Source organism: Rhincodon typus, chromosome 38, assembly GCF_021869965.1.
Source record: "Rhincodon typus isolate 14 chromosome 38, sRhiTyp1.1, whole genome shotgun sequence".
Lineage (NCBI taxonomy): Eukaryota > Metazoa > Chordata > Chondrichthyes > Orectolobiformes > Rhincodontidae > Rhincodon > Rhincodon typus.
The window spans coordinates 20,146,992-20,167,834 of NC_063369.1; the positions used below are offsets into that span (position 1 = coordinate 20,146,992).

General features: G+C 42.1%; 1 protein-coding gene across 1 annotated transcript in view; it reads left to right on the forward strand.

Moving 5' to 3' along the window:
- The window catches only part of LOC109919443 (zinc finger protein Gfi-1b-like), a 36,972-nt gene that overhangs the window by 3,055 nt on the left and 13,074 nt on the right, over nucleotides 1-20,843 (forward strand). The window contains exons 2-3 of the mRNA XM_048618014.1: nucleotides 11,910-12,052; nucleotides 19,018-19,272. Coding sequence (XP_048473971.1) covers nucleotides 11,944-12,052; nucleotides 19,018-19,272 — 364 coding nt within the window. The 5' untranslated portion in view covers nucleotides 11,910-11,943. The remainder of the gene's footprint in view (nucleotides 1-11,909; nucleotides 12,053-19,017; nucleotides 19,273-20,843) is intronic.

Consider the following 20,843-nt stretch of genomic DNA (forward strand, 5'->3'; position numbering starts at 1 on the left):
TTACTACTGACGGAATGCTGCATTGTGGTAAGGTCAGTACTGAGGGAGTGCTGCACTATCAGAGGGTCAGTACTGAGGGAATGCTGCACTGTCAGAGGATCAGTACTGAGGGAATGCCGCACTGTCAGAGGATCAGTACTGAGGGAATGCCGCACTGTTGGAGGGTCCGTGCTGAGGGAGTGCCTCACTGTCGGAGGGTCAGTACTGAGGGAGTGCTGCACTGTCAGAGGGTCAGTGGTGAGGGTGCACTGCACTGTTGGAGGGTCCGCACTGAGGGAATGCCACACTGTCAAACGGTCCATACTGAGGGAGTGCTGCACTGGCAGAGGGTCAGTATTGAGGAAGTGCTGCACTGCCTTTTGTTAAGCTGTTAAACTGAGGCTTCTTCGCATGGAAATTATCCCATGATAACCATTTGGAATATAAGCAGATATTATTCCCCAGTGTCGTGCTCAATATTGTCCCTAAATTGACATTGTGAAAGCAGATTATCCACAATGTTCTTTGTGGGAGCTTGCTGTGCCAAAGGAGCTGCTGTGTTTCCCACATCACAACAAAGAACAGTACAGCATAGGAACAGGCCCTTCAGCCCATCAAGACTTGTGTTAGCTAATGATGCCTTTCTGAAATAAGAACCTTTTGCCTCTATATGGTCCATATACTATTCCCTGTCTATCCATATATCTGTAAAGATGCCTCTTAAATTTTGCTATTGTATCCGTCTCCATCATCTCCGCTGGCAGCACATTCCAGGCGCTTACCACCCTCTGTAAAATACCTGCCTCTCACACCTTTAAACATACCTTAAACCTATGTCCCCTAGTAATTGACATTTTTACCTGGGTTAAAAAGTCCAATTATCCATTCTATCTATCCATGCCGCTAATAATTTTGTAAACTTCTATCAGGTCATCCCTCAATCTGAGACATTCAAGTGGAAAAAAACCATGTTTGTTCAATCTCTCCTCAGAGCTAATACCCTCCAAGCCAGGCAACATCCTGGTGAACCAATTCTGTACCCTCTCCAAAGCTTCTACATTCTTCACGTGGTGTGGCGACCCCATAACTCTAGACAATATTCCAAATATTGTGACTCAATAATAAATCATTAGTTGGAAAGCACTTTGGGATAACTGGTGATTGGGAAAAGTGCTACATTGATCCTTCTTTTGGTAACTCTTGCTCACCCTCTAGAGTTGAGAGGGCCACATTGCAGCTTCCCGGGTCTGGCTTAGGTAAGAATTTTTGCTGGTTTCTGTCTCTGATGGGTGACAGGCAATTCAATCACTTCTTCCATTAAAGTGAGGCCCCTTGTGCACCAATTACATTCCATCCACGAGGATAAGACCAGTGTACAAAATCTAACCTTTACCTTTCCCATTATTGCCAGCTTCATGAGAGGTTATCAGCTCAGCCCCAAGAAAAATATTCAGAAATTTAAGATCCTGGAGGCATTGTGGACCAAATTATAGATCATTCCCTCACTCTCATTTGTAATTTCAATTCCATGTCCTGCATCTTTTGTTAGAAAATGCATGCGTTCTTTGCTTTTTTTCTTGCTCTCTCGCCAAAACTCGAGAGAGAGAGAGAGAGAGAGAGAGAGAGAGAGTTCCAGTCCTAAAGAAGGGTAATACCCAAAACAATTACTTCTCCTTTCCTCCAGATGTTGCTTCGCGTGCTGTGTTCTTCCAGCCTCCTGTTTGTCTACCTTGATTCCAGCATCTGCAGTATTTCTTTTGTCTCTCTCTCTCTCTTGAATCCTCTTTTTCAGCTCTATCAGCCATTTTATGCCTGGGTACAGTACATTTGGCTTTTCCTGACAAGTATCTAACAAGCATGGGTCCTTTCCAAAAAAACGCAAAGCAAGTGTATGTGGTAAAAGAGCTGAATCTCTCTTCATGCCTTCATGGCAGGACAAATAGAATGGTACAGTCACTGTGTTCAACACTATCACCGTGTATGACACAAGCATTGCATGCAACACAATCATTGTGTATGTCACAGTCAGTGTGTTCATATCATAAGTTCAACAAGGTCATAGAATCATACAGAACTACAGCACAGAGAAAGGCTCTTTGGCTCATCCTGTCCATGCTGGTCAAAAACAAAACAATGCACTTGACCCATAACCTTATATGCTTTGTTTGGATGCTTTCTCATAAGTGCACATCTAAATACTTCTTCAATGTTATGAGAGTTTCTGCCTTTACAGGCAGTGAGTACCAAATTCCCACCATCTTCTGGGTAAAAAAGGTTTTCCTCACATTACCTCAAAACCTTCTGCTCCTTAAATCCATGCCTCTGGTCACTGATCCCTCCATCAGAGGGAAACATTTCTCACTGTCCAATCTATCTATGCCCCTCATAATTTTATACATCTCAATTATGACTCGCTCAATCTCCTCTGTTCTAGTACAATATATGCCTTCCTAACCACTTTATCCACCTGTCCTGATACCTTAAAGGCCCAGTGTACATGCACACCGAGGACCCTCTGATGCTAGGTGCTTCCCATGGTGCTATCATTGTATGTATTCCCTTGCCTTCTTTGTCCTGCCTAACAACAACACCTCACACTTATCTGGATTGAATTTAGTTTGCTACTGATCAGTCCGTCTAGCCAGCCCATCTATATTCTCTTGTAGTCTAAGGGTTTCATCCTCACTATTTACCACCCCACCAATTTTTGTATCATCTGTGAACGTACTGATCAATTCTCCTACATTCAAGTCTAAATCATTTATAGAAACTACAAACAGGAAAAGCCCCAACACTGACCCCTCAACAATCACACTCTTTGTCTTCTGTGACCAAGCCAATTTTGCATCCAACTTGCCAACTCTCCGTGCAATTTAATCTTCCGAACCAGCTTACCATGAGGGGCCTTGTCAAATGCCTCAGTAAGTTCCATGTAGACAACATCCACTGCCCTACCTTCATCAATCATCATTGTCACTTCCTCAAAAAGCTCAATCAAGTTTATGAGGCCAGACTTCCCCTGCATAAAGCCATGCTGATTAGGCCTATCTTATTCTTTTCCAAATGTGGTAAATCCTGTCCCTTAAGAATTTTTTCTAATAATTTACTTCAACTGATGTAAGGCTCACAGGCCTATAATTTCCTGGATTATCCCCGTTGCCCTTTTTGAAAAAAGGAACAATATTGGCTATTCTCCAGTTTTCTGGAACCTCGTCTGTGGGTAAAGAAGGTACAAAGATCTCCATGAAGACACCAGCAATCTCTTCCTTTGTCTCATTCAGTATCCAGGGATAGATTACATCACGCCCTGGGGACTTGTCTACCTTAATGATTTTCAAGACACCCAACACCACCTCCTCCGTAATATCAACATGTCCCAGAATATCAAAATATCCCTCCCTAATCTTACCATCATTCATGACCTTCTCCTTGGTGAATACTGAATCAAAGCAATCATTAAGGATCTCATCCACATCCTCTGGATCCACACTTAAATTCCCTCCTTTGTCCTTGAGTGGACCTTTCCCTCGTTTGCCTTGTGCTCCTAGTATGCATATAAAATGCCTTGGAAGTCTCCTTAGCCCTACCTGCCAAGGACATTTCATGGTCCCTTTTAGTCCTTCTAGTTCCTGGTTTACATTTTCTTTCTGCTCCCTTGATAATTCTAAAGGGCCTTGTTTGATTTCTTTTTCCTAAACCTTACATATGCTTCTTTTCTCTTTTTGACTAAACTTTAAACATCTCTTATCATCCAAAGTTCCCAAAGCTTGCCATCCTTATCTTTCATCCTCAAAGGATCATGCTGGTCTTGAACTCTGATCAGCTAGTCTCCCACATGTCAGATGTGGATTTACCCTGAATAGCCACTCTCAGTCAAATTTCTCCAGTTCTTCCAAAAATGCTTCCCCACTGAAACTTTGATCATCTGGCCAGGCTTATCCCCCAATACAATGTCTAGCATGGCCCCTTCAATAGTTGGACTATCTACACATTGTTTCTAGAAACATTCCCGGCCACAGTTAACAAATTTAGCCCCATCTAAGCCCCCTGACACTAAGGGCATCTCAGTTCATATTGGAGAAGTTAAAATCACCCACAACAATACCTCTGTTGATTCTACATCTTTCTCTGATCTGCTTAAATATCTGTTCCTCTATCTCCCGTTGGCTTTTAGGAGGCCTACAGTATAACCCCATCATAGTAACTGCATTTTTCTTATTCCTGAGTTCTGCCCATATGCCTCGCTGGATGAGCCTTCCAAGATGTCTTTACTCAGAGAGTGGTAGTGGCGTGGAATGCATTGCCGGAGAGGGTAGTGGAGTCGGTTTCATTAGGGGCATTTAAGCAGCTATTAGATAGGCATACAGATGATAGTATAAGGTAGAATTGGAGGTTAGACAGACCTTAGATTTAGGGTAAAAGCTCGGCACAACATCGTGGGCCGAAGGGCCTGTACTGTGCTGTACAGTTCTATGTTCTACGTCCTCTCTTTGTATATCTCTGACATTCTCCTTTGACAGTATTGAGCTCCTCCATCCAGTTTACATCCCTTTCTATCTCACCTGAAATATCTAAATCCTGGAACACTGAGCTGCCAGTCCTGCCGTTCTCTCATTCAAGTTTCTGTAATGGCTATCACGTCGTAGACCCATGTCCTAGTCTAAGCTCTAAACTCATCTGCTTTACCTGTTATACTCTTTGCATTCAAATAATTCTGTGGTTGGTTGGCTCGCTAAATGGTTCGTCAGTTCGCAGATGTTTCATTACCCTGCTGGGTAACATCATCAGTGCAGCCTCCGATGAAGCGCTGTTGTGTTTTCCTGCCTGGTATTTAAACTCTGGGATCCACTGGAATTGGTTACCTCATTTCCGGTTTTTCTTCGCAGTTGTGTATGTATAGGGTCTAATTCTACGTGTTTATTGATGGCCTTCTTGGTGGTCTAATTGTACTTCAGAATGCCAGTCCTGTAGTGTTTATTAATCTGGCCCTTTAGATTTACTTGATTTAATGTCAACTTTGTCCTCAATCACACTACATACTGACCTACACAGTGACCTACACCTGGTCACCTCTTTGAAAAATTCAATCCAGTTAGCCAGACATGACCTCCCGTGATTAATTCCCACTGCTCAGAATGCAGATTAATTCTGTCCCTCTGAATTGTTTCCAATAGTTTTCCCACCACCAAGGTTAGACTGACTGGCCTGTAGTTTCCTTGCTAATTCCTTGCTCCCTCCTTGAATAACAGTACCATATTGGTTGTCCTCTAGTCCTCCGCCACCTCTTCTGTGGCCAGAGAGGATTTGAAAATTTCTGCAAGAGTTCCTGCTATTTCCTCTCTTGCCTCACTCAACAACCTGAAATACATTTCGTCCCTGGAAATTTATCTACTTGTAAGCTTGCCAGACCACAGAGTTTTCTTGTTGTCTGTGTTAATTTCTTTAATTGTATGACCGGCCTGATTTCTACACCCATATCATCCCTGCCACCAGTGAACACTGGCACAAAATATCCATTTTGAAGTCTACCTACATCCTCTGGTTCCATGCACAAATTTCCACTGTGGTCCTTAAAGGGCCCTACTCTTTCCTTGTTGTCCTTCTACCCTTAACGTATCTGATAAACAACTTAGGATTTTCCTTTATTTTATCTACCAGTATCCTTTCATATCCCCTTTTAACTCTCCTATTCTCTATCTTAAATTATTTCCTGCACATTCTGTACTCCTCTAGGGCTTTTGCTGTTTTGATCCCTCAGTAACTCCCATAAGCCTTCTTTTTTCTCTTAATCTAATGCTTCTATTTCATGGATTTGATGGTCTCATCCTTTTTCTTTATTGGAACTTGTTGGTCCTGTACTCTCCATAGTTCCTTCTTGAATACATCATATCGTTCTGAGGCAGATTTACCTGAAAGTATCTGATACTAGTCAATTTGGCCAAATCACATCTCATCTTATTAAAATCAGTCTTCCCCAATTGAGAACTTTGATTTCAGGTGGAAACAATGACAACATTTAAAAGGATGGGCACATGAATAGGAAGGATTTAGAGGAATATGGGCCAAATGCTGGCAAATGGACCTGACTAACTTAGGATATCCAGTTGGTACTGACAAGTTGGACCAAAGGGTCTGTTTCCGTGCTGTATAACTCTATGACCATTCACCCCTTTGCTTATCAAGAATCTGTCGAACTCTGCCTTAAAAATATTCAAACATTCTGCCTCAGCCACCATTTCAGGGTGAGTTCCAAAGTGTCACCACCTCCCTCTCAAATGGTGACCCCTGACTTTTAAACAGTGACCTAAAGTTCTAAATTCTCCCATAAGAGGAAATATCCTCTCCACATCTACCCTGACCTTACATGTTCCAATCATGTCACTTCTTACTCTACTAAATTCCAGTGGATCCAAGCCTCGACTTTCCAATCTTTAGACAATATCTCATTCCAAGTATTGGTTTAGTAAGCCTTTCATGAACTGTTTCTAACACATTTATATCCTTCCATAGATGAGGTGACCAGTACTGTACATAGTATTCTCAATATGGTCTCACTAACGCCCTGTGTAAGTGAAACATAACCTCCCCACTCTTGTGTTCAATTCCCCCTTGCAATAAACCATAACGTTCTATTAGGTTTCCTAATAAATTCCAAATAACCTTCGATGATTCATGTACTAGGACACCCAGATCGCTCTGCTTCTTAGAGCTCTACTACCTCTCACTGTTTGGATAACACATTTCTTTTTTATTCACACTTCCCCACATTGTACTCCATTGCCAGATCATTTAGCCTATCTATATCCCTTCGTAGAATTCTTAAGTCCTCTTCAAAACTCATCTTTGTACCTATTGTTGTGTTATCAGCAAATTTAGTTGTCATACCTCAGTCCCTTCATTCAAATCATGTATATAAACTGTGAAAGAATTGAAGCCACAGCACCAACCCCTGCAGCACGCTGCTTATGGAATCTCCTAGCCTGAAAAGGACCTATTTATTGCTACTTTCTGCTTTTTCTTAACCAGCCAATCTTCTATCCATGCCAATACGCCACGTTCATTCCTATACGATGAACATTTGTTTTCCACAGTAACCTTTGATGTTGCACCTGATTAAGTGCCTTCTGGAAAGCAAAGTACAGTACGTCCGCTGGCTCCCCTTTATCATAAGACATAAGAAATAGGATCAGAAGAGGGCTGTTTGGGCCCCCAAGCTTGTTCCGCCATTCAATAGGATCCAACATTCCTCATATCCACTTTCCTGCATCTTTGCAATAATCCTTAATTGCCCAACTGATCAAGAATCCATCTCAATCTTAAGTATTCACAAGGACTCTGTCTCTGTGGCAAGGAGTTCCAAAGACTCGTAACCATCTGAGGGCAGAAATTCCTCCTCATCTCAGTCTGAAATTGGTGCTCCTATATTCTGAGACTGTGCCCTCTGGTCCTAGATCCTCCCACAAAGGGAAACATCTTCTCAGCATTTAACCTGTCAGGCCCCTTAAGAATCCTATGTTTTCATGAGATCACCTCTCCTTCTTCTGAAATTCAATGAATAGAGTCCCAACCTGCTTAGTCTTTGCTCATAAGACAATCCTTTCATACCAGAGATCATCCTCCATAGTGAACCTACTCTAAACTGCCTCCAGTGAAATGATACCTTTACTGAAAAGCGGGACCCAAAACTCATCACAATAGTCCAGATGTGGTCTCACCAGCACCTCGTACAGTTGCAGTAAGACTTCACTACTCTTATACTCCAACTCCATTGAAATAATAGCAAACATTCCGTTGGCCTTCCTGATTATCTGCTGCACACATTATGCTGGCTTTCTATGTTTCATGCACATGATTTTCCAGATGCGCTGCTATTATTTCCTCAATAATTGATTCTAATAATCCAACCCACATTTGCCTCCTGCCCTTTTTGAACAGGGGTTTCACATTGGTAATTTTTCAATCCTCCTTTACTTCTCCAGAATCCAAGGATTTTTGGAAAATTACAACCAATGCATCCACCATCTCTGTCACTACTTTTAGGATCCTAAGGTGCAAGCTGTCAGGACCAGGGGTCTTATCTGCCTTTAGCTTCATTGGGTTGACTAATACTACTTCTCCAGTGATGGTGATGGTACTTAATTCCTCCCCCATATTCTTTAGTATGAATGGGATATTCAATGTATCTTCCACTGTAAAGACTGCTACAAAATATCTGTTTAACTCCTCTGCCATTTCTTTGTTACCTTAACTATCTCAGCAGATTCATCTTCTAAGGGGCCTATGTTTACTTTGACATCTCTCTTCCTTTTTATATATTTGAAGAAGCTCTGATTGTCAGTTTTTATATTTGCCCTCGTAATTTATTTTCTCCTTTGTTATTATCTTTTTAGTTATCCCTTACTGGATTCTGAATTTATCCCAGTCTTTGAGGCTATCACTGACTTTTGCCTCATTATATGCTTCTTCATTCAAATTTATACTCTCTACACCTTCCTTGGTTAGTCATGTTTGGTTTATCCCTCTCTTAGAATCTTTCCTCCCTACTGAGATATATTTTTGCTGAGAATCATACCTCCTTAAATAACTGTCATTGCTTATTTACTGCCTTTCCTGCTAATCTATCCACCTAGTCCAGTCCACTTTAGCTAAGTCTATTCTCAGTTCATTGTAATTCCCTTTATTTAAGTTAAACACAGTGGTTTCTCATCCGAATTTCTTACATTCAAACTGAATATTAAATTCTATCATGTTATGATCACTACTTTCTCGGGGATCTTTTTACTCTCAGGTCATATAAGGAAAGTAGGGAAGAACTTAAATAAGGAATTAGAAGGGCTAAAAGGGGTCATGAGAAGTCATTAGCAAACAGGATTAAGGAGAATCCCAGAGGGTAGCCAGGGAAAGAGTTGGCCCATTCAAGAATAAAGGAGGAAATCTGTGTGTGGAGCCAGAAGAGGCAGGTATTGTTCTAAATGAATACTTTGTGTCAGTATTGACCAAAGAGAAGGAATTAATGGAGGATGATCTCAGGGAAGGGAGTATCAAATTTCTAAACCAAGTTGCTACTAAAAAGGAAGAGGTGTTGTGCATCTTAAAAAGTATTAAGGCAGATAACTCTCCAGGTCCTGATGGGATCCATCCCAGATAATTGAGGGAGGCAAGAGAACAAATTGCCGGAACATTGACAGACATCATTGTATCTTCTTTGGCCACAGGTGAGGTCCCAGAGGACTGGAGAATAGCCAATGTTGTCCCATTGTTTTATAAGGGTAGAACAGTTAATCTAGGAAATTACAAGCCTATGAGCGTCATGTTAGTGGTACGGAAATTATTGGAAAAGATGCTCAGTGACAAGTTATATACATATTTAGAACAAATGAACTTATTAGCGATAGCATGGTTTTGTGCGGGGGAGATCGTGCCTCACCAACTTGATCAATTTTTTGAGGAGGTGATGAAGATAGTTAGTGAGGGAAAAGTGGTTGATGTGTCTACGTGGACTTCAGTAAAATGTCCATCATGGAAGACTGGTACAAAAGGTGAAGTCACATTGTGTTGGAATGAGCTGGCAAAATGGATATAGAACTGGCTTAGTCATAGGAGACAGAGGGTAGCGGTAGAAGGATGGTTTCAGAATGGAGGGTTGTGACTCGTGGTGTTCCACAGGGATCAGTGCTGGGACCTCTGCTTTTCGTGATCAAAATGATTTGGAGTAAAATGTGCCTGATCTAATTAGTAAGTTTGCAGATGATACGAAGATTGGTGGAGTTGTAGATAGTCAGGACAATTATTAGAGGATACAGCAGGATATAGATCAGTTGGAGGCATGGGTAGAAAAATGGCAGATGGAGTTTAATCTGGAAAAATGTGAGGTGATGCATTTTGGAAGAACATACACAGGTGGAACTTATACAGCGAATGGAAGAACCCTTAGGCGTTTTGATATGCAGAGGGATCTGGGTGTGCCAGTCCACAGATCACTGAAGGTGGCAGCGCAGGCAGATAAGGTAGTAAAAAAGGCCTATGGCATGCTTGCCTTCATTTGAAGGGGTATTGAGTATAAGGATTGGCAAGTTATGCTGCAGTTTTATAGGACTTTAGTTAGGCCACCCTTGGAATATTGTGTACAGTTCTGGTCACCACACTACCAGAAGGATGTGGATGCTTTGGAGAGGGTAGGTAAAAGGTTTACCAGCATATAGCCTGGTAAGGGGATTTTAGCTATGAAGAAAGGTTGGATAGAATGGGATAGCAAGAACTGCAGATGGTGGAGTCAGAGATAACAAAGCGTGGAACATGCAGGAACACAGCAGGCCAGGCACATCAGAGAAACAGGAAAGCTGACGTTTCGGGTCGGGACCCTTCTTCAGATTTCTAACCCGAAATGTCAGCTTTCCTGTTCCTCTGATGCTGCCTGGCCTGCCGTGTTCCTCCAGCTCCACACTTTGGATAGAATGGATTTGTTTTAACTGGAACGCAGGAGGTTGAGGGGCGACCTGATAGAAGTTTATAAGATTGTGAATGACATGGATAGAGTCGAAAGTATGAGATGTTTTCCGAGGGTAGAGGGTTCAATTACTATGGGATACAGGTTCAATGTGCAGACAGATGTTTAAAAAAGATGTGAGAGGCAAGTTTTTCACATAAAGGGTGGTGAGTGCTTGGAATGCGCTGCCAGAGGAGGTGGTGGAAGCAGATGCAATAGCAGCATTTGAGAAGAACCTGAACAACTACATGAATAGAAAGGGAATAGAGGGATATGGATCCTGTAAGTGAAGACAGTTTTAGTAAGGAAAGGTAAAATATGTTAGCGCAGGCTCGGAGGGCTGAAGGGCCTATTCCTGAGCTGTATTGTTCTTTGTTCACTTATCAAACCTGCCTCATTGCCCATTACCAGATCCAGGATCGCCTGTTCCCTCGTTGGCTCCATATTGCTCTAGGAATCCATCCCCAATACACACAACGAATTTGTTATCATAGCTATAGTTTCTGATTTGATTGACTCAGTTACTGTGAAGGTTAAAGTCATCCATAATTATTGCTGCTTTTTTTAACATGCTCCTATTATTTGTTGATGTACACACTTTCCAACATCATGGCTACTATTCAGGTGTCTATATACTTTTCCTAGCAGTATCTTATTTCCCTTACTCCACAAAATTGGACTGTACATCATTCAAGCCTAGATCATTTCTCACAACTGTTATTTCATCCCTCATTAGCAGTGCTACCTACCACCTTTTACATCCCTCCTATCTTTCCAAAAGGTCAAATATCCCTGAATGTTAAGTTCTGAATTCTGATCTCATTGTAACTATGTCTCCGTAATACCTGAGTCATATCCATTTACCTCAATTTGTGATGTCAGTCCACTTACCTTATTCTGAATGCTTCATACATTAAGATACAAAGCTTTGATAATCCTAACTTTTCCTTGAACTGCAGCCCTATTTGCCTCCTCACCCTTGAATACTTTGTCTACTAATTCCTCATTTACTGTTTCTACTTTTATTGTTGTCCTTATTTCACTTTTCTTTGTCACCCTGCTTAAGTACACCTCCATCCCCCAGTTGTAGTTTAAATCTGCTCCAATCACAGAAGAAAGTATTTGCCCTAGGACATCAATCCCAGTCTTGCCCAGGTGTAATCTTGTACTTGTCACACCACTCCCCCAGAACCAATACCAATGTCACAGCCAATGATATTATCTTGAAGAATTTCAATAGGTAGGTCCAACATGATTTCACAAAATCATGTTGATTCTTCCTGACTACCTTGAACTTATCAGAATGCCCTGCTATAATTTACTATTAGCTTCTAACTTTTTCTCCTTTAAGAGATGTTAAACTAACTTGTTGGTCAGTGTTCAGTGCTCAATGTTAGTTGTTTGCTCACTTACATTTACAGGGCTTTTGGGGTTATATTTACAGAGCATGGTGTAGCACTACAGCTGAAATATACAGGATGCCCCGATCTTTCCTCGTGCGGTGTAAACGGGTCAGTAGTTACCAGGAGCAGCACTACAGCAATGAAGATAATGTTCAGCAAAGACTCGGAACAGCACGCAGTGCAGGTAAGAAGCCTGCATTCTGCTTTGCTCATTCCCTTCAGCTGTTAACAGAGGGAAGTGTGAGAGTCAGGTGAAGACCACAATTTATGTCTGGTTTCAGTTCAAGAAGAGGATCTTCTCCAGTTCTAAGCAAAATTATCCATTTGCCTCATGCTATCCAGAAATGTGGAAAAATTGTGGATATTTCCTGCTGTCACCCTGGATAGGTCATTTCAGATTCAGGTCATTTACAGTGAGGAATATCCATGGCAGGAGTATCCACGATGAGGGTTATCCACAGTAAGGGTTATCCACAGTGTGGGTATACACAGTGAGGGTTATCCACAGTAAGGGTTATCCACAGTGTGGGTAACCATGATGAGCTGTATGCAAGGTGAGGGGTATTTGCACTGAGGGGTATCCACAGTAAGAATGTCCTTGGGTTCGAGGGACCAACAAAGGACAAGAAGTTTGATCAATGGGGCGAAAATAGTGTGCAAGAGTAAAATTGCGGAAATATAAAAACTGACTGTAAAAGCTTCTATAAATGTAGGAGAAGAAGATCAGTAAAAACAAATTCTTACAGTCAAAAGTTGATCAAATGACAATGGGGAGCAAAGAAATGGCTAAAAAAATTGAGCACATACTTTGGTTCTGTCTTCACAAAAGCAGACAAAAATAACCTCCCAGAAATGTTAGGAATGAAGTGTCTAATGAGAGGGTGGAATTAGAGGAAAGCAGTATTAGTAAAAAAAAAGTGCAAGGGATTAATGGATTTGAAGGCTGTCAAATCACCAAGACCTGATAATCTATATCCTAGGGTGCTAAAGGAAATGGACCTCAAAATATTGGATGCATCAGTGGTCATCTTCAAAAATTCAATAGGCTCTGGAGCAGTTCCTACAAATTGGAGGGTGGCAAATGTAACCCCCTGTTTAAATAGGGAGGGAGAGAAAACAAAAATAAAGAATTATAAACCAGTTATCGTAATATCAATGGTGGAGAAATGCTAGTGTCTATTTGAAAAGACATCATAATAGAATATTTGGAAAACATTAGTGCGATTGGATAAATGCAGCATGGGTTTATGAAAGACAAATCATGCTTAACAAATCTACTAGAGTTTTTTGAGGATTAACTAGTAGAATAGATAATGAAGAACCTTTGGCTGTGGTGCATTTGGATTTTCAGAAGACTTTTCATAAGAGGCGAGTGGGCAAAATTAAATTGCATGGGATAAGGTGTAATGTATTGGCATTGATTGATAATTGGTTGACAGACTGGAAACTGAGAGTGGGAATAAACAGGTCTCTTTTTGAGGGGCAAGCAGTGGCTTGTAAGGTACTGCAAGAATTAGTGCTTGGGCCCCAGCTATTCACAATATACATGTATAACCTGGATAAGGAAACCAATTGCAATAGTTCCACGTTTGTTGATAACATAAAATTAGGAGAGATTGTGAGTTGTGAGGAGGATGCAAGGAGGCTTGAAGGTAAGTTAGACAAAGCTGAGTGCGTGGACAAGCATATGGCAAATACAGTACCACATGGCTATATCTGAAATTATACACTTTAGTGTGAAAAACAGAAAGGAAGAGTATTGTTTAATTCGTGACATATTGGGGAGTGTGGATGTACAAAGGAATCTGGGTATCCTTGTACAACAGTCAATGAAAGTAGACAGGCAGGTTCAGCAAGCAGTTATGAGGCAAACATTATGTTGGCCTTTGCTGCAAGAGGGTTTGAGTACAGAAGTAGAACATAGAACATAGAACACTACAGCACAGTACAGGCCCTTCATCCCACAATGTTATGCTGAACTTTTACCCTAAACCTAACGTCTATCTAACCTCCACCCCTACCTTATACTATCATCCATATGCCAATCTATTTGCCGCTTAAATGCCCCTAATGAGGCCAACTCCACTACCTTCTCCGGCAATGCATTCCACGCCCCTACCACTCTCTGAGTAAAGAACCTACCTCTGATGTCTCCCCTATATCTACCTCCACTCACTCTAAAACTATACCCCCTCGTAATAGCTACCTCCACCCTAGGAAAAAGTCTCTGGCTGTCCACTCTATCTATATCTCTGATCATTTTGTACACCTCTATCAGGTCACCTCTCATCCTTCATCGTTCTAAAGAGAAAAGCCATAGCTCTCTCAACCTTTCCTCGTAAGACCTTCCCTCCATTCCAGACAACATCCTGGTAAATCTCCTCTGCACCTTTTCCAACACTTCCACATCTTTCCTCGAATGAGGCAACCAGAACTGGACACAATACTCCAGATGTGGACGAACCAGGCTTTTGTACAGCTAGAGCATAACTTCACGACTCTTGAACTCATTCCCCTCTATTAATGAAAGCTAACACACCAAACGCCTTCTTAACAACTCTATCCACGTGGGTGGCAGCTTTCAGGGAACTGTGGACATGAACCCCAAGGTCCCTCTGCTCCGCCACACTGCCAAGAATCTTTCTGTTAACCCTGTATTCTGCTTTCAAGTTTGTCTTTCCAAAATGGATCACCTCACACTTTTCAGGGTTAAACTCCATCTGCCACTTCTCAGCCCAGCTCTGCATCCTATCAATGTCCCTCAGTAACCTAGAACATCTATCCGCACTATCCACAACTCGACCCACCGTCGTATCATCTGCGAATTTACTAATCCACCCTTCCACTCCTACATCCAAATCATTTACAAAAATCACAAATATAAGAGGACCCAGAACAGATCCTTGTGGTACATCACTAGTAACTGAGCACCACGTTGAATATTTTCCATCCACTACTATCCTTTGTCTTCTAAGGGTCAGCCAATTCTGAATCCAATCTGCCATATTTCCCCCTATCCCATGCCTCCATACTTTCTGCATGAGCCTACCATGGGGAACCTTATCAAACGCCTTACTTAAATCCATGTATACCACATCCACTGTTCTACCTTCATCCACGTGTTTGGTCACCACTTCAAAGAATTCAATAAGGTTTGTGAGGCATGATCTACCCCTCACAAATCCATGCTGACTATCACGAATCAAACTGTGCCTATCCAAGTGATCATAAAGCCTATCTCTCAGAGCCCTTTCCAATAATTTGCCCACCACTGACGTAAGACTAACTGGCCTGTAATTTCCGGGGTTATCCCTGTTCCCTTTTTTGAACAAGGGAATGACGTTTGCCTCTCTCCAATCTTCCGGAATTATACCCATGGACGGTGAGGACGAAAAGATCATCGCCAAAGGCCCTGCGATCTCTTCCCTTGCTTCCCATAAAATCCTTGGATAAATCTCATCAGGCCTGGGGGACTTATCTATCTTCAACTTCCTCAGAATTCCTAGTACATCTTCCTTACTACCAGTAACCTCCTCTAGCCTACCAGCCTGTTTCGTACTGTCCACCTCTACAACTAGGTCCCTCTCAGTTGTGAATACTGAAGAAAAGTATTCATTAAGGACCTCTCCTATCTCTTTAGGCTCCATGCACAAATTCTCTTTACAATCCTTGATCGGCCCTACCCTTTCTCTGGTCATTCTCTTATTCCTCACGTACGTGTAAAAAGCCTTGAAGTTTTCCTTGATCCTATCTGCCCAGGTTTTCTCATGCCCCCTTATAGCTCTCCTAAGCCCTTTATTCAGCTCCTTCTTGACTAACTTGTATCCCTCTAGAGCCTTTTCCGATCCTTGTTTCCTAAACCTTATATAAGCATCCTTCTTCCTCTTAACCAGTCGTTCGACCTCTCTTGAGAGCCAAGGCTACCTCACTCGACTGCATCTTCCCTGCCTGCTAGGGACAAACATATCGAGCACACACAGTATACATTCCTTAAACAATCTCCACATTTCAACAGTGCTCTTCCCTGACAGCATCTGTTCCCATTTTATGTTACCCAGTTCTTGCCTAACAGAATTACAATTACCCTTCCCCCAATTATAAACCTTACCCTGCTGTATGTACCTATCCTTTTCCATGACTATTGTAAAAGTAACAGAGTTATGATCGCTACCGCCAAAATGCTCTCCTACCAACAGGTCTAACACTTGGCCCGGTTCATTACCAAGCACCAATCTTTCACCTCTTTTCCATGCCTCTTTTACCACCCTCCCTATTTCTTTTAAAGCAGCTAAATCCCGAAACTTCCAACAACCATTCCTGTCCCTGAGTTACCCAAGTTTCTGTAATGGCCACAACATCATAGTTCCAAGTACTGACCCATGCTCTAAGTTCATCTGCCTTACGTCTGATACTCCTAGCATTGAAGTATACACACTTCAAACCATCCCTGTGTCGACAATTACGCTCCATCGACCGCATTTCTTTATTAACAACCTCACTTCTTGTTGTGTCCGTTGGAAGGCTGAATGCCTCATCCTCTGAATTACAAATCCGGTTCCCCACTCCCTGCCAATCTGCCAAGTAGGATGTCTTACGCAGTTATACAGGGTGTTGGTGAGACCAGACCTGGTATATTATGTGCAATTTTGCTCCCCCTACTTAAGAAAGGATATACTTGCCAAACAGGGAGTGCAGCAAAAGTTCACTAAGCTATTTCTAGGAATGGCAGGTCTGTCCTGTAAGGAGAGATTGGTTCCACTGGGTCTGTACTCACTAGTGTTCCGAAGGATGAGAGGGGATCTGATTGAAACATAAAAAATTCTAACTGGGCTGGACAAACTAGATGCAGGGAGGATGTTTTCCCTGACTGAAGAGTCTACACCAGGGGACACAGTGACAAGATATGGAGCAGGCCATTTCGGACTAAAGTGAGGAAAAATTACTTCACCCAAAGATTAGTTAACCTGTGGAATTCTCCCTCACAAAAGGCTGTGGAGCCCAAGTCCCTGAATGTATTCAAGAAAGATACATTTTTCAATGTTAAAGGCATCAAAGGGAATGGGGAGAAAGCAGGAATACGGCATTGAGAGAGAGGATCACTGATGATCATACTGAATGGTGGAGTAGGTTTGGAGGGCCGAATGGCCTATTCCTGCTCCTAGTTTCTAGTTTCCTGCCCAGGGGCTCGTCCACCAGTACTCCTCTGCCTGCTCAGGACAATTCAAACCTTTACCTGTTTCCTGGGACAATCCAACATCCTGCTCAATATGGCTGCATCTTGACACAGAGTCAGAGTCATAGGGTGCTACAGCACTGAGACAGGCTCTTCAGCCCAAACTGGTCCATGCCAACTAAAATGTCCATCCACACTAACCCCATTTCCCTGAACTAGGCCCATATCCTTCTAAAGCTTTCCTATCCATGTATTTGTCCAAATGGCTTTTAAATTTTGTTAATGTACCCACCTCAACCACTTCCACAGGCAGCTTATTTTATATGCATACCATCCCCTGTGTAAAAAAGTTGGCCCTCAGCTTCCCATGTATTCTTTCCCCCCCCTTATCTTAAACTGATGCCCTCTAATCCATGATTACCCAACACTGGGAAAAAGACTGAGTGCATTCATCCTATCCATGCCTCTCGTTATCTTATACACTTCTATAAGATACCCCTCAGTCTCCTCCATTTTAAAGAAAAAAGTGCTAGCTTGTCCAACCTCTCCCTGTAACTCAGACCCTTGAGTCCTGGCAACATCCTTGTAAATTTCTTCTGTATACTTTCCAGTTTAATAACATCCTTCCTATAGCAAGGTGACTAAAACTGAATATAATACTCCAAATGTGGCCTCACCAACATCCTGCACAACTGCAACATAGCTTCCCAACTTCTATATTCAATGCCCTGACTGATGAAGGCCAGTGTGCCAAAAGCCTTCTTCACTGCCCTGTCTACCTGTGACTCCACTTTCAGAGAATCGTGCACCTGAACTCCAAGGTCCCTCTGTTCTACAACACTCCTTAAGGCCGTACCATTCACCATGAAACTCCTACCTTGATTTGATTTTCCAAAATGCAACACCTCTCACTTATCTATATTAAACTCCATTTGCCACTTCTTGGCCCACTTCCCCAGCTGATCAAGATCCTGCTGTAATTTCTGTTAACCTTCTTCACTGTCCACTATATCGCCTATTTTAGTGTCATCCGCAAACTTTCTAATCATGCTTTGTGCATTCTCATCCAATTCATTGATATAGATAACAAACAGCAATGGGCCGAGCACCAATCCCTGAGTCACACCACGAGTCACAGGCCTCCAATTCCAACAAGCATCCTTCCACTATTACTCTCTGCTTCCTACCATCAAGCCAATTGTGTATCCAATTTGCCAGATCTCCATGGATTCCATGCGATCTAACCTTTCAGAGCAGCCTACCATGTGGAACCTTACCAAAGGCCTTACTGAAATCCATATAGACTATGTCTACTGGCCTGCCCTCGTCAATCTTCCTGGTCACTTCATCAAACAACTCTAACAAATTTGTGAGGCATGATCTCCTACGCACAAATCCATGCTGACTACTCCTAATCAAACTCTGTCTTTCCAAATGCACGTATATCTATCCTTCAGAACCTTCTAAAGTAACTTATCTACCACAGACGTTAAGCTTACTGGTCTATAGTTCCCAGGTTTTTCTTTGCAGCCCTTCTTGAATAAGGGTACAACATTTGTTACCCTCCAGTCTTCTGGGACCTCACCCATGGCTAACGTTAACGATATGTAGTCTGTAGAAGGAAATATTGTCTCACCCCCACCCTTCATGGTCTGTCCTCAGGAGAAGACGGTCTCTCCCAACACCCCCAAGCCAGCACAAGGACTGAGCAGTGACTAACTCTACAGTAGTCCCATGTACTGATGATCGATTGATACAGTGTTTTTAAGCCTGAACCTGGGAACATTGGGATACAAATCTGGTCCGAGTGTCTGGTTCCTTTGGCTGCCCAATTTGACTCTGGCATATGGCTCTGGCTCCACTGTCAGCTACTGACGGAACTGGGATTCCTGCAAATTCATGTTTACACTATCTACTGTGCTAGCAGTTATGGCCCACACCCCCTTGACTCTGCCTCTCTCCTTCTTTCTCTTCAGAACAAGCTGACCAAGAGAAGCCTGTGTCCCCAGGAACGTCAGATGCTTCAACCAAATTTCTGGAGCCCTCGCGAAGTGTCAATCCCACTGAGAAGGACACCTTGGGGCAAGGGTCAGAGTTTGGGTGTTGGAGAACACCTCAGATAAACACTGGATCAATCAGGGCAAGAGAGATCTTCACAAATCCTCATGGAACAGAGACAGGAAAATGCGAAAGTCAAGTGGAGAACATCTGGGGATCTGTCTCCTCACCTGGTATGTCTTTCTAAAGAAATAACTTCAGAACTTTCTGTATTTTGTGTCTATGGTTAATTCAACCTCATTATTCCTGTTCTCCCAAGGAGTAGACACCAGCTGGAAGCTCCATAAGACCATGAGACATAGGAGCAGAAGCAGGCCTTCAGCTCATCAAGTCTGCTTCGCCATTCAATGAGATCATTACTGATCTGATAATCTCCAACTCCACATTCCTGCCTTTGCCCCATAGTCCTTGATTCCCTTACTGTTTAAAAACCTGTCTATCACAGCCTTGAATATACTTAACAGCCTAGCATTGACAGCCCTATGCAGTAAAGAATTCCACAGATTCACTACCTTTTGGGAGAAGAAATTCCGCCTTATCTCTGTCCTAACTAGGTTACTCCTTAGTCTAAGATTATGCCTTCTAGACCATACCTTGCCACAAAGGGAAATAATCTTTTCGCATCTATCCTGTCAAATCTTAAAGATTTAAATAAGGTCACCTCTCATTTTTTGAAACACCAGTGAGTAAAAGTCCAAACTACCAAACCTCTTCTCCTAAGACAGTCCCTCCATGTTCAAATCAACAAAATGAACCTTCTCCAGACTGTCTCTAATACCAGTATATCTATCTTTTAGTTAAAGAGCCTAAAATTGTTCATAGTATTCCAACTGTGGTCTGACTAGTGCTTTGTACAGTTTTGGCAAGATTTTCTTATTTTTGTACTCTATTCCCATTGAAATAAAGGCAAGCATTCAATTTGCCCTCCCTATTACCTATTGAACTTGGATGCTAGATTTTTGTGATTAATTTAAAGGAATTCCCAAATCCCTCTGTGCTGAAGCTTTCTGCAGTCTTTCTCCATTTAAATAACATTCGGATCTTCTATTCTTTCTGTCAAAGTGCGTAATCTAACATTTTCCCACATTATATTCCATCTGCTAAGCTTTTATCCAATTGTTTAACCTGTCTACATCCCTCAGCAGACTCTGTGTCATCATCACTACTTGCGTTCCACTTATTTTTGTGTCAGCCACAAACTTAGTTATAGTATATTCACTTTCCTCATTTAAATCATTACTATATATTGTAAATAACTGTAGCCCCAGCAATAATCCCCGTGGCATTCCACTAGTTACAGGTTGCCATCCTGAAAATGCCCCCAACCCCAACTCTTCTTCCATTAGTTAGCCAATCCTCTACCTTCTAAGTTTGCAGATGACACCAAAATTGACAGAGTGGCAGACAGTGAGGAGGATTGTCAAAGGATACAGAAGGATATAGATAGATTGCAGAATTGGACAGAGAAATGGCAAGTGGAGTTTAATCCGGACAAACCCAAGGTGATGCATTTTGGAAGATCAAATTCAGGTGCAAATTATACAATGATTGGCAGAACCCTGAGGACCATTGTTGTAAAGGGGGATCTGGGTATACAGATCCCTGAAAGTGGCAACATGTGAATAAGGTGGTCAAAAAGGCATACAGCAGTTAATTCTCGGGTGCTAATCAGTCACTTGTGAGGCAAGTAGAAATAAGAAAGAGGTGATTATCTTTCTATTCTACAGGTCTCCCAACAGTTCAA